Source organism: Alosa alosa, chromosome 6 (assembly GCF_017589495.1).
Source record: "Alosa alosa isolate M-15738 ecotype Scorff River chromosome 6, AALO_Geno_1.1, whole genome shotgun sequence".
Lineage (NCBI taxonomy): Eukaryota > Metazoa > Chordata > Actinopteri > Clupeiformes > Clupeidae > Alosa > Alosa alosa.
Genome location: NC_063194.1, coordinates 16,028,549 through 16,043,592, shown reverse-complemented (window position 1 = coordinate 16,043,592; position 15,044 = coordinate 16,028,549). Strand labels below are relative to the sequence as shown.

The following is a 15,044-nucleotide window of genomic DNA, read 5'->3' as shown; positions in this document are numbered from 1 at the left end:
CAAAATACCATTTTAAAGAAACCTAAGTGTATAAAACGATTGAGCAACACTGGCCTTGAATCCTAAAAATAAAATGTTACAGAAGCTGTTATTGTTATAGCGGTTAGACTGCCAGTTTGGTTTTGGCCTAATATGGTTAAGCCTAGCCTACTGAAGACGTCTGTCTTTGTTGCAAAATTAGGGCACATGTGAATTTTGGCTTCTGGTGAGGGCCTATTGAACAGTTTGAAATGCATGATCTTTGTGCAGCCCAGTTTATCAATCTAAACTAAGAGCTACAGTATATCCATTGGTGAACAAAACCAAAGATAATTCTTATAGACTGAATTATTACACACCACCAAGTCAGAGTTTGAATTGACAGGCATAACGTAGCCTATATTCTCCTTTAATGTGCAAAAACACAGAGCTAGTTCAATGCCTATGTTTTAATGCTAATACCATCATTTAAATAACAATTAAGCAACATGTGGTATGCTTAAACCACTGTATTTTGAATTTAGGCCCACCTCTTTGATTTGAAATTCTACTGTCTATACGCCCTGAGCAAGTATCTACATTGACTGTCGTTGTCGGTCAGTGAGCTAAGTCATTGAGGATGTTGGGCTATATTTATTTTTTCTGCTGTGTGCAAGCTGTTTGACGGGAGGCTCCGTTCACAACGGCTGAAACCGCAAATACCAACCCAGCTGTGCTCGAGCTCTCTGAGGAATTTTCTACAAATCTTCGAGATCCATGGGAGATAGACTGCATATGCTCTCATACACTCACTGAGAGAGAGAGATCAGCGCCTGAGAGAAAAACGTAACGCTATAGCATAAAAGCATTTCCAAGAGGCCCAAAGGCTGGAATTATTTCACACACTGTAGCTCAGTAGTCTAGACACTGTTGTGCTTTGTTCAAAAGTCAAATTATGTAGTTACTGTACGGTATTTTAAATTACAACATTATTAAAAGGTAAATTAGATGTGAATGTGTTATTCATGGCTGACAAGCGCAAGCGGACAGATTGGCAATTGGCGTATGAGAAAAGTGAGAGCGACAGTCCTGGCGCGGCCTGCCTGCGGTCTGTGACATGTGACACGGAATCAACCATCACTTCTGTAATGATAGAGATTGACCGACAAACTTTCTCTTGTTCAATGCTCATCAAAATCAGCCGCATGCTCCAGTCTGACAGAACGGAACGGTACAACACTTGCACGTCCCTGGGTTGACATGCACACAAGCAGACAGGTTTAGAACAAACACACTCAGACAGTGACAATTTTTCCATGGTCATTTATTTGAATGTCTTAACAAAATAACTTTAAACATGCATTTAGGAATACTTAATCGAAAAAAGTGTTTCCAAAAATGGAAATATATTACACTGCTGGTGACTCCAGCTGTTGACATTAAGAGAAAAAAAAATCAAAAAATGCCATTACAAATTCGACATTCACACAAACACAGTTAACATGATGATTTGCACAAGTATAGAGGCATCACTCCTCTCAAACAGAAAATGTGTGCGCGCGCGCACACACACACACACACACACACACACACACACACACACACACACACTTGCCCACGCATACAGACACATACAGGCAAATGGCACCCAGACTAATGAGAGTGTACAGGCCCGCTGAGTGACAGGTGCTTGATAAGTAACATGTCAGTGCTTAAGATTGAGTCATTCACTAACACCTTCACTCTCCTTCTTTCAAGTCAGTTTTCCATTTTGTTGGACTCCTCGCACAAGGACAACAAAAGAATAACTTCCGGTGATTTTATCATTTTTACAGAACATAGGCCTGTCTTTGATACAATACACAAGCATTTGTAATTTTTTAAAGGCCGTGGTTCTCTCTCTCCCACGTGTGTGCACACCCATATTGACACACACACATACACACTCACGCACGCACGCATACACACACACACACACACCACCTCTTTCAATCTGAGCAAGTACCATTGCGCACAAGGTTCATTGCTGTTTTAAAGTCTTGCTGAAACAGCCAGTCAGTTCTTCCTTGAGTAAACAGGACTGTGACTTAAACCAACGAGGAATCATTAAATAAAACAGGTCATCTTAACCTAATCGGTTTACTACTGGTACAATATACACTGTATTTCTACAACACCTACATGAAGTTTGAGAATTTTCCTTACTGCAGTATGTCATTACCTAGGCTACAGCTAAATATAAAAATAGTTTTTCTTACAAGTTGGAAATGAAAGAAAGAAAAAATATATTAAAGATTTTATCCAAAGAAACAACTGATATGTTCATAATGGAAGTTTCTGATATAAAAAAAGTTCATAGAAAAAAACGTTAACTTGATTGGACAAAAACAATTAGGCAAATCCTGTTTGTCTCTTCAGCCATTCACATTGGCTTCACCGTATAGAAAAAACATTTTGACTCATAAAGGGATTAAATTCACAAATCTGTGTTCTCTCTAGTCAGGTATCTATGGCATAAGTATTCGTTTGCTAAACCGCCAGAGTACATGGCTCTAGGTGGCATCATCAAAGCTATCAAAACAGTGTATGGTCTCCCACAGTCTTTGCAAACATGTTAATGCACAGTTAAATACAATAGAAAGGCGTACCTGTTTCACCTGTCTCATACTCAGACACATGGCACTGGCAATGTACAGTATTCAGAGGAGGAAGACTCGCCACTGTGCATTAGGTAGACATAGAGAGAAGAGCAGGATTGTGGGAATTTTTCTGGAAATACCTGGATTAGCTGGAATGCAACTGAATCTAATCTAAAATCACAGAACACTGGATGGGTTTAGCATTAGTTCAAGTGCTGGTGATTTCACCCCCCCATACCCCTCAAAATGCTAGATTTCATACATACTCTGTCATTTTCTTACCGACTTATATGAATTAACCATAACCATACCTTTGAAAAAAAAAAAAAAGGTCAATAAAAGCAAAAAGTCTTGAAACTACATCCGACCACATTCTATCCTACAAAAAGCTCCTGGATGGGCTTTCATATGGCTCTGGATCTAATTTGGCCTGGTGTCCTGGGTCCAAGTTACAGGCAACCCTTTCAGTTTCACATAAACCCCCTGAAATGGAGGTAGCACACGACCTCCGGCACCTTCAAATCAGATTGTGCTTCTGTGTCACCCCAGAAGGGTCGGCAGGGGAAAGGGAACTGACAGCATTGCTCCGGGAATCTCTTGGGATTAGACAACTCTCATCATGGAAGACAGTGTCTGGAATGTCACGGACTAAAGAATTTGGAATTCAGTATGTGTTTGGAATGGCACATGACTCCAAATCAAACAGGAGTCTTTGATCTGCTGCGTAGGGCAGCTAGCCAGCCAGTCAGTCAGTTGACTTTGGGATTGGCATGTCTGAGTGGGTGCTGGGTAAGGAGCGAATCGAGAGTTTCCGGTGAGTTCTCAAACACAATGCGAGCCATAAGGGGTTCTGTAGGACTCCCCTTGAGGAAGACAAAGGTGCATTAATTCGTCATGAGCTTCCATGCCACATCGTTGAGGCGGACAGATAGCAGGCCTGCCAGCTCTTTTGGCATGTGCCAGTCAGTGTGCAGGGCGGAAGCATTCGAAATGATGAAATCTCCCAGAAATCCCCTCTCTCTCTCCTGCAGAGGGCAAGGGAACTCTGAAGGCACTAAGAGGGTGTGTCCAAGCACCATCCCTTCCCCTCACTCTAATTAGCATGTGTACCTGTGTCTGTGTACCTGTGTGTGTGTGTGTGTGTATGTGTTGAATAATGCATATATATAAAGTTGTATATTCGTATTATATATTCTATATCTATATATTGGATACTAGTGTAATGCAGGTATCAGATCCACACAGATGGCTTGCCCTCTCCTGATTTGCTGCTGCTGTTGCTACTGCTCCCTCCCCCACTCCCAGCGCTGCCTCCTCCCCTCCCAGACTTGGCCCGGTGGTGGTGCTTGCGTTCCCTCTGCGCAGGGGTGATGTTGCTCTGCGGCTTGTCATCGTCATCGGCACCCCCGCCTCCGCTTCGGTGTGTGTCATCTTGCTGATGGCCGCCGTGGTGCTGGCTGTAGGCCTGTATGGCGGCCTCCAGCTGATCGTGCGCCTGCTGGATGATGACGTCCTTGTTGTTGAGGGGCGGTGCGCGTGGCTCCGCGCCCGTGGGGAAGTTGTCCTCGTTGGAACCGTACTGCTGCTGCTCCTGTGCAATGTTCTCGCGGTTCTGCTTGCAGGCCATCTTGGCGTTGCTCAGGTCCGTGTAGGGCATGGCCTCGGGTTTAACCACGATGTTGTAGCCCGGCGGCGCTGACGGCGTGTTCCAGGAGAACGGGTATCCCACGTAGTCGGCGCCGCCCGCTCCCCCGACGCCGCCAGTGCCCTCACCCTCACTGAGCGGCCCGCCGGTGCCCCCTACGCCAACGGACACGCCGGCCGTTGCCAGCAGCCCCAGCTGGTACTCGTCGTCGGGCGGCCTGGCCCTCCGGCGGCGGATGATGTCAGTGATGGTGCCGATGCCCAGGTGCAGCATCTCCCAGACGTTGAGTGTGAGACAGAGGCACGTGACGCCATACATGATGCGCAGGAAGATGGTCTTCTCTGTGGGCCGTGACACGAAGCAGTCCACGTTGTGCGGGCACGGCTTGCCTGAGCACACGAACACCGGGGCCACGCGGAAGCCGTACAGCAGGTACTGGCCTGCCAGGAAGCCGGCCTCCAGCGCTGTGCGCGTCACCAGCTGAAGCACATAAATGCGCATGAGCCCATCGTCACGGATGCGCCGCCGTCCGTCGTGGCGCGTCTTGGGCTTGGGCCGCGGAGGCATGAGGTCTCGCCGTGGAGGCTCCGGCTCAGGCACCTCGTAGATCATAGGGTCATCCTCCTGCTCCTCCTCGCCTTCCTCCATCCCACTCCGGTTATTGCGCGCTCCGAAGTACATCTTCCTGGGTCGGCGGTGCGTGTAGCCGCCACCACCCCCGGTGCTCGTCCCGGTGCCTCCCGACGCTCCTGACCCTCCGCCCCGTATGTCCTCCATCTTGGCGATCTTGTTAGCGGCATAGCCCATGTACATGAGCGAAGGCACGGCGGACAGGATGATTTGGAAGACCCAGAAGCGTACGTGCGAAAGGGGCGCAAAGGCGTCGTAGCAGACGTTCTCACAGCCCGGCTGGCCCGAGTTGCACACGAACTTGCTCTGCTCGTCGTAGTAGATGCTCTCGCCGCCCACGGCCGTCAGCACGATGCGGAAGACGATAAGGACGGTGAGCCACAGCTTCCCCACGAAGGTGGAGTGGTTCTGGATCTCCTCCAGCAAGCGCGTCAGGAAGCTCCAGCTCATGATGTCAGAGGACAACGGGGCAGACAGTGTCTCAGAGGGCCGGTATCACAGACTCTACAGAGAGGGAGAGAGGAATTTTGTATGTTTAATAAAGGCAGATATCCCAAGTTCAACAGAGAGGAATAGAAAGAGGGATGCAAGATTTTTGACCAACCCCAGTAATAAAAAAAGAGAGCAGACTCATGTTTGCAGCTTTTCAAATTGATACTACATTTAGTGTACATCTAGCAAATGTACACTTACATTTCAGAAATGAGAGCTGGTATTGCACAGTAGCAAATTAACTATTATAATGTAAAATTGTCTGGTTTCCTCAAAAGGTTTCCAAAATCAGAAATGTGACCAAAAGAAACTCACTATTTCTAGAAGTAACAGTTGTAAATTATTAACCCATTATTGCTAAATAGTAACATAGAGAGTCGAATTGAAAGGCATTGCAAAATATTACAAGGGAGTTGGAGTCCTGTAATACAAGGTTAGAAGCAAACAAAAAAAATATTTTAACACACAGAGCGATCGATGATGGATATTGATGACATTTATAGAAAAAACAGGACTGCACAAATTAAAATATCTACTAATATTTCTTTTCAAAGTATATTCATTTTGTGTTTATAACCTGTGTTTATAAAAGGTTTATAACCATTTGCATTCATACATGTTAATATGTCATTTAAAAGAGTCTTCATGTTATTACCTAGAAGAGTCTATTCACACAGTGTAGTTACACATTTTTTGTTTATTAACATTAAGAATTAAATGTGCTATTGTACATTATTGTCATTTAGGTGCTTAAAAACTTGGAACATGTCATCCTCAGTATAGCTTCAAATTAATAGTGTATTATGTAACGTTCCTCTTAATCTGTGCCTTAATGATTTGAATTTTATACTATCTGTGCTCGAGAAGACATTTAACCACAGGCCACATGGATCAGAAACATTTGCTGTCGGGACAGTGACAAAGAATGAGGGAGAGGGAGAGGGAGAGGAAAGAGGGGGAGGAAAGAGGGGGACAGGAGTGAAGAGGGGAAGGAAAAGGGAGATAAGAACGCCACACAGTGAAGGAGGGAGAGTGTGGGCGCGTAAAATCAGAAAAAGCATTAAAGTGTAGGAGTCCCACCAACTGTGGAAAATGAAAGCCCTAAATAGGGACCATATCTTATCGGAGAAAGCCGATTATAAAGTTGGAGAATTTTATCACAAAGATGAGATGAAAGAGTACAAAAGCATGCACATACACACACACACACACACACACACTTTGTCCGCTAAGTGCCACTATCAGTAAAATACACAGCAAAACATCAGGGTCTATGGCAGGATTTCACACTTCATTGTTATGGGGATGTTTAATTGTATGTGAGTATTTGATGCTTTGTGTGTAGGCGTTGAATTGTGATATTCAAATGTCTGTGAATGTTTCCAAAAAACAAATCACAGTCACAGTAGTGTGGCTATTTCCTGGAGTATAGCGGCAAAGCAAGTTCTTAAGAGTTACAGAAGTGGTGTGTGTGTAGGTTGGTATGTATATCTGTGTGTGTGTGTGTGTGTGTGTGTGTGTGTGTGTGTGTGTGATTGTGCTTGTGTTCTCTGGTCTTTGTCTGCTGGTTTCTGTGTTTGGCTGGGTGTTTGGACTTCTGCTCCATAAAACATGTGCACTATGACCATATAAGGTTGTGAGGGAGCCATAGGAGGCAAACACAGGAATGTGTGTGCGTGTGCGTGTGTGTGTGCGTGTGCGTGTGCGTGCATGTGTGAGCGTGCGCTCGCGCATGTGTGTGTGTATGTTTCAGTGACTCTACATAAACATCAGTATTACAGCAATATACTCAAATGCCATACCTGAAATAACCCTCACAGACAAACACAAAAACACACTGTCTGGCCGTATTAGAGCACAAGTTTGTCTGAGTGTGCGTTGGTGTCTGTTGATAAGTGTTACAGTGAGTTAAATCCCTGGTGCAACCTTCCCCTTTCCAGGCAGCCAGTTTTAAGCATTCTCTATGCGGGCAGTTAAAGGCCTTTGCAAAAGCATGGAGCTTTCCTAACACAACCTGCCCAAGAGAGGACCCCCAGTCAGGGCATACTGCGGCAGAGGTCTCCCCCCATCACTGCATTTAACCACAAGAGCACGTTACCCTGGGCACCTTTCCAATCCAATCTGTGTTTCTGTGTGCTAGGGGGGAATGGACCCGAGGGATGGAACCTACAAAGTGAGTCATGCCATGCACGCACGCATTCACCAACACACACACAAACACAAACACAGAGACCGTCTAGCACTCTGCAACACACACACACACACACACACACATCTATGCATATTGTGAATATTCTCACCTAACATCAAACTCATTATGACTTGCCAGCCCACAGTGAAGTTAGAATACACGTGAAGTTAGAATACACAATACCATTAGAGGTCAAAAGTCACCGATAGGCAAACCCCTGAAATAAAACATTTGTATCGCACAAAGTCTCCCTCTCACTCACGGTGACACACACACACACACACAGACACACATACACAAAATGACGGTGGAACTGTGCTGCATGTCCTACACCTAAGGACCTATTTGAGTGTTCATCAGCATTGTTTATGACACTGATGCCTATTAGTCATCAAGTGTCAGGGTTTATACATCACTGTCAATGAGTGGCCACTGAGCCCTCGCAGGATGCCAGTAAGCATCTCGCAGGCTGACGCTGTGGCTGTGACTGAGGTTGAGGCCAACTCCACTGTGTCTCTTAATTGTTATTAAGAGCTGATGTGTGTATGTGGTGCAGGAGACATGCACGTGTCTGTGTGTTGCTGCAAGATCTCTCATTGATAGTGAGGATGATATAGATATGAGCATCAGCCACCTCACATGATGTAGAGAAACGCATAGTGTGGCGTGCAGTGATGTACGTGTGTGTTCAAATGTTAGTAAGCACATTTGGAGGCACGACTATCAGCAGATATAAACTCTTCTACTCAGAGTAGACATGTATACACGCGGGCACGCACACATACCCTTTATCTCTCTCTCTCTATCTCATACACACAGACTTTCTCATCTCTCTGTTACTTTCTCATACCCAAGAGGAAAGAGTTTTTGTTTTGTCTTAACTTTCCATCTGGCACACAGGCACACAAACAAACAAACACACACACACACACAAACACAAGGACATTGTCATTCCATTTATGCTCATTAGGCCGTGGCCTGTGGCCTCTGTGTGTTTGTGTGTATAACAGATTATAAATGAAGATGTGGTCTAAATGGCATGATTTAACACAAGAACAACTATTCAAATATAATCATAAACACACAAACAAGAACACACATGCAAACAGACGGCAATCCAAAAACATGTGTACACACGCACACGCACACGCACACACACACTGATGTATACACATACAGACACATAGACCGATATACACACACAGACACTTACATCGATGTGCACACTTACACATACACAGACACACAGTGTTATCTCACACACGGCATCTGCCCCATGGGCAGGGAAGGATGGCAGTTGGGGGCACAGGCTCAGTACAACGTCCTTGTGTCAGTGTCAATGCCAACCTGCTCTGATCTGCTCCCTCTCCCCCTCCTTCCCTCTCTTTCACTTTCTCCTTCTCTTGTCTTTCGCCCTGTGTCCCTCCGTGACTCTCCTTGTCACTTTCTTTCTCTCTATCTCTTTCTTTCTCTCTCTCTTTCTTTCTCTCTATCTCTTTCTTTCTCTTTCTTTCTGTCCCTTCCCCCTCCCCTCACTCTTTTTCTCCTCTCTCTTTCTCTTCATAATTCTCACTCCATTTCTTCTCTGTTCTTCCCCTTTTCTTACTCACATGCTTTTCTCTCTGCTGAAAAGGCTTCACTAATGATGCACAAAGCATATAAACACACAAACACACACACAAACACACATACTGACCAAGCCTCAGTAATTCTTTTGAGAGGGCTGGAGGCCATGCAAAGGAAATATCTGTGTGTTTGGGAAAAGCCATCTATAAATAGGGCGTGAAACTCCTGACCTTTTTAAGGGGGAAACCAAAACACCACTCCAACAAAATGCGAACAGCATGTTCGCACTGTACACTGTACACTTTGAGTAGATGTGTTTAGAGAGAGGGGGAAGAGAGAGAGAGGGAGAGAATGAGGGCGGGATGAAGTCAACATGTGAAATGTGCAGTTATGTCTGAGTGCACTCTTTGTCTACAACAAAATGTCAATGTACAACACATTTAGTCTCTTGCAGTGAATCATGGTGTACAGAAAAAATTACAGCATCTAATGGTGTATGTTCATATTGTCTGACATGTTTTCAGCCTACACTTGTGAACACCTCTAGAAGAACAGGCAAGGATTAGTGAGACAAACATACATCAAAAACATTAGCGACAACCCACTATCAACAAAACAGCACTGTTTGGAACCTTATTTAACCACAGACACATACACACACACACACCTGCTTTTGCACTGCATTTTACTCACACACACTCAAAGGATCTGCCTGTCTGTCCCCATGCTTTGTGTCTGGGTCTTCCCTCTCTCCATATTCCATTGTTCATCCCTCTCTTCTCTTCTCTTCTTCCTCTTTCCTTTCTTCTCTCTTCCGTTTCCTTTGGAAATCAACTTCACCTTTGTTGGCATAACAATAACACTTGCTGAAAAAAATCAACTACTTAAAAACAACGCACACAAAGGCATACACATGTGCACATATTCACACACACCGGCAGCCATCCCTGAGTAGGTGTATACATGAATGAGTGTGTGTGTGTGTGTGTGTGTGTGTGTGTGAGAGATAGAGAGAGAGAGAGAGATAGAAGGAGAGAGATTCTGTCTGTGGCACACACACAATGGTCCCCACTTACCCCTTATCCAAAACTGGGTCAGTGCAGAGGGAGATGAGGTATGTGGGTGTGCACAACATTTTTGGGGTGGTGTACCAATGTGTGTGTGTGTGAGTGTGTGTATGTGTGAGAGAGAGAAAGCTATTAGGAGGGGGTTTAATACCCCTACAGAAGGATTGGGGGATGTGGGAATGAAAGGGAGGAGGGAAGCTGACTGTGTGTGAGAGAGAGAGAGAGAGAGAGAGAGAGGGGGGGTGAGAAAGGGGGATGGGAAGGCCAATCAGGATGAAATGGAGACAGTGGGGAATCCATACATCTTCTGTGTCTCACACACCCAAACTCGCACACACGGACACACCAACATATGGTAATACACATACACTCATATTCATATCCTTACGAAGACACAAAGACACATTTTTGTTTACACACATACACACACACACACACACACACAAACAAAAGGGGTACATGCACTCAGCTAATATCCTCCTCAGCCTTCTCCCCATCTCCTTCATCCCCCCTCCCCCCCTCACTCTCCCCATCAGCTCGCGCTGCTCGGAGGAATGAAACCTTTTTAATTTTTTTGGTTTTGTGTTCATCTGCCCATCTTTGGTCATGGTTAAAATGAGAGCTTAAAGCTATTAGAGCAATCTCTCTCTCTCTCACTACTCACTCTCCATCTCTCTCTCTCTCTGTCTCTAATCTCTCCTCTCTGATTAGTATCTCTCATAACTAAAGCCCCTCTGCCAAAAAGATTTTAAAGTCAGTGGTTCAAATCTCATTTAGATTCTCCACACATCTCCCAGCATGCAAATGCCTAATGCCCTCACACCCTTACACTGGTGCAACACTCCTCCAGTCCCTGCTCCAGCCACAGAGTCCTCCACTACAGTGCATCACCCGCAAATCACTGGATAAGTGACATTTAATTTAGCCTACACCTCAGATTCAACAGTGACACTGGTGATTGACAGCCATTGTAAGCAAATGTCTGAAACACATTGTGCACTGTGATAAACTGTGACAAATAATGGCATGGTTTTGCCATGTTCTTACAGTTTACAGACACGGTCCATATGCTATTAAATATGTTTGCCTTCAGAAAAACCCAGTGCATGTGTGCATATGATGATTTCTCGTTTTTAATAATGACATTCCCATGATGTCTCTTTCTTTAATTGGAGAAAGTCTCTCCACTAATTAGCTTTCTAAGGTGTAGGCAGGATATTGAAATAAACTGCATACCAACTAATTTTCTCACTTCATGTTTGAATGCAACTAACAGCAATTTTTGCACTTCAACAGCATATTCTGTTAAAAATTTCCACATGGTGAATATATATGATATAGACTAATTTAGTTATAAAAGGATATCGGTTTGTAATACAAGTCAATAAATGTAAGATTAGTAGGGAAATTATCTGCAAATATAATAAGGAATTGTATATTACTTAAACAATGCTAATCTCACTTACCTTTTCTTCACATTTTAAAATTGAAATTAGCTTGCACCAAACCCATGTCAAGGTGTTTTAAACATTACAATCAGTGAGCAATCTTAATCCATGTCTTTCATAAATCCATAAAGCTTGTAAACCTGAACTGCAGATCTATTACACAAAAATCACTTGTACGTAGGGTACTTAGAGAAACAAATTTGATACATGCTTTAGGACTAGAGGGGATAATTTATTGATGCATCTTATGATCTCATGACTAGGTGATGATTTATGTATCAAAAGAGCATGTGAGTGGACTGAGTATCTGAAGCCTTTTTCACAACAGCGACACACTGACAAGCAGTTTCTTTTACTCCTCTATGTGTGAATATTAGAGCTGAGAGCTGTTTGTTTTTCAGGTGTCTGAACTGGTCACCATCAAGATGTGCTGTAGCTAAAGTATTCAAAGTATGACCTGTGCAACAAAGCTGAAATGTATTTTTGGAAACAGGGAGATATCCCCTTCAAATCACCTATTCAAAAAGCATACACATCATAACCTTGTGTGCACACTATCAGTGCTTACCCAGCCTGTTAATTTCTACACAGATAGTACAAACTCTTTCCATTTTGAATGCAGAATCTGCAAAAAAAAAGGGTTTGGGGGCTTTCAGCTTTATTTGGACAGAACAGTTTAGAGTGACAGGAAGCGAGTGTGTGTGTGTGTGTGAGAGAGAGATTGGATGGGATTGGCAAATGACCGTAGGTTGGATTCAGACCAGAGTCCTTGTGGGCACTTGGACCTGCATGGATGCTGCTGCTAGTGCTAACTGTGGTAAATCCAAAACTGGGCATAGGCTAGTTCTTCAAACACACAGTTCCTATAGTTTCTTAACCAATGCATAGATGTGAAATGATGGCTAATTTTGTAACAAAAAAAATCTAAATGTACAATACAATATGTAAAATGTCAAGCAAAGTCAAGCATTTCTCATAAAAACATTTAACTCTTAATGGTATTTTGCTTTAAAACCAAAAGTATTTTTAGATGGATCACAAGGAAATTATGAGATTAATGTAGAGAACTGTTGAGAACTAATGTAGAGAATCTAACGTTTTGTAAGAGTGTAAAGCAGGGGATGGGCTTATGATTTATGTGCTTACTGTATAAAGTAATTTAACATGAGTTAGTAGATTTGACGACTGTGACACAAGTAGCAATTTTTGTGTCTTAGCGACTGTAAAACAACTTGCCAGTTACGTATTATCCAGCTACACCAACCCAACCCAAACTCTCATGCGCACACAGTAATACACAGACAATCCAATTCACATCCTTACATAGACACAAAGACATATTTGCATTTGTCATCTTCCTGCTCTACCCAAATACAGCATTTGGATACAGAAGCCAAGATTTGCCCTCTCTCTCATTCACACACACACACACACTCACGGCAATACAAACACTCTCCTATTCACATCATTACAGACACAAAGGCACATTTGCATGAACCATCTACTGTGGCTTGCGCCACCCAAATACACCATACGGACATTGAAGCTAAGGCTCACACTCTCTCTCTCTCTCTCTGTCTCAAAACACACACACACACACACACACACACACACACACACACACACGGTAATGCACACACTCCTATTAACAGCTTTCACAGAGGCACATTTGCATTTAGCATCTAGCCTGGTTTGCTCTACCAAAACATACCACACAGCCTTCTCAACCTAGGGCCTGCGGTTATCCACCACCCCAAGGAGCTGCTGCCGCTCCTGCCAGTGACCAGGGGCGTCGTAGCACGCACCACTGCCCACAAATGAACGAGTCTGTCTGGGCTTTGCCTGGCATGTCTATGGGCTGTGTGAGCTCGGCCTGCAGGGGCTCCTATGAATACAAGGTGCAGAGACCTACACACCCGCAAACCCACACACATGCAAGCAAACACACACACACGCACATATACATTTACATGTAGAGGATTCTTCACACTATTACTGTAATGCATGGGGAATAACAGAGCACCATGCAGCTGTTCTGCAGTCGCCTAATAGGCGCTTGGAAGCGTAATTAGCCCATTAAGTGGGGATCGCTAATTAAGCGTCAGAAATTTCATCCAACGGTTGAGTATGCCTTCACCATGCCCGGTCTGTCAGCAGGGTGAACTGAGGCCTCGGCTTGCTTTCAGAGAGCGAGAGAATGGAGACAGAGAGACAGAGGTGCACACAAACACACACGCACATACAGACAAACACACACACACACACACACACACACACGTACAGAACAGGAGAGCGAAAGACAGAGAGAGGAGACAGACACACCAATTTCCTCTAGCACTGACACACCTGCACGCACACACAAACCACTACGACTCAGGCCAGTCATTAGTAACTAGCTCAGGAGAAAAGCCGAAAGAAAGTCTGGGCATGGGTCACACACACACACACACACACGCAGGCCATCAGTTTATAGGAATGATATACAGAACAGACCCATAAAAAACACATCTTTGTGTGTCTGAGTCAGGGTGAGTTAGGGGCAGTTTTTCCTTTGTGCATGTGTGTGTGTGTGTGTGTGTGTGCGTGTGTGTGAGTCAGAAATAGCCCATGTGTATATGAGTCAGATAGTGTGTTTATGTACTCATGACTCAGGTTGTGTGTGTGTGTGTGTGTGTGTGTGTGTGTGTGTGCAAGTGTGTGTATATGCACATGTGCTTGTCTATGCAAGGGTCTGTATCCATGGTGCCTGTAAATGTAACCTGTCAGTGGTGCAAGGTGTCGGGCCACGGCTCCGTTAGCCACACGGTGTCGGTGTGCTTGTGTGTGCACACTGTCTTAGAGCAAATGGCCGCTGTTTGTATCATGTCATTGTCCGCATCTGCAGCATGCATGCCTAGTGTATGGTGTGTGTATGCGAATGCCTTCTTTCTGCTCTAACTGTCCACTGTCAATCATGACTACAATTCCCATAATTCTTTGCACCATATATCTCTCAACCCATTATCTCATGTACCTCTATTAGTTTCTATTCCATTTGAATGACCAGTGGGAAGCCCACTTTGCTGGTTGCCCTGGGAAGCCCACTATGCTGGTTGCCATGCTGAGGTGGTGCTGGTTAAGTGAAGCCTTTTTTTTTCTCTTGGTATGGGTGTTGGGGTGCGATAAAGAAATGAAAGGATTAAGAAGCAAAGGTGCACAATGAGAGAGAGTGTGTGTGAGAAAGAGAGGTAGGGGGAGTATTTGTGTGTGTACAGTGTGTGCACAGTTTGTGTGTGTGTGTGTGTGTGTGTGTGCAAGAGAGAACAGGACGGAAATTTAACATTAAAAATGAGCATGGTAAAAGATAGTGCTCCAAAGTGGGCTTGCTAAAGAGCATCTGGTGTGGTTGCGTAATGAGTTGGGGTGTTT

The 15,044-nt window shown here is 44.4% G+C and overlaps 1 protein-coding gene across 4 annotated transcripts in view; it reads right to left on the bottom strand.

Moving 5' to 3' along the window:
* Nucleotides 1-1,266: 1,266 nt before the first annotated feature.
* gjc1 (gap junction protein gamma 1) overlaps nucleotides 1,267-15,044 on the bottom strand; it is a 25,174-nt gene continuing 11,396 nt past the window's right edge. For 2 of the 4 annotated variants that reach the window (XM_048245970.1, XM_048245969.1), the window contains exons 2-3: nucleotides 9,815-9,961; nucleotides 1,267-5,376 (exon numbers count right to left, since the gene is read on the bottom strand). In XM_048245970.1, the coding sequence (XP_048101927.1) occupies nucleotides 3,829-5,322 (1,494 nt within the window). In that variant the 5' untranslated portion in view covers nucleotides 5,323-5,376; nucleotides 9,815-9,961 and the 3' untranslated portion in view covers nucleotides 1,267-3,828. Of the gene's footprint in view, nucleotides 5,377-9,788; nucleotides 10,337-15,044 lie in introns of those variants that run through there. The other 2 variants (XM_048245967.1, XM_048245971.1) reach the window with 2 other exon arrangements.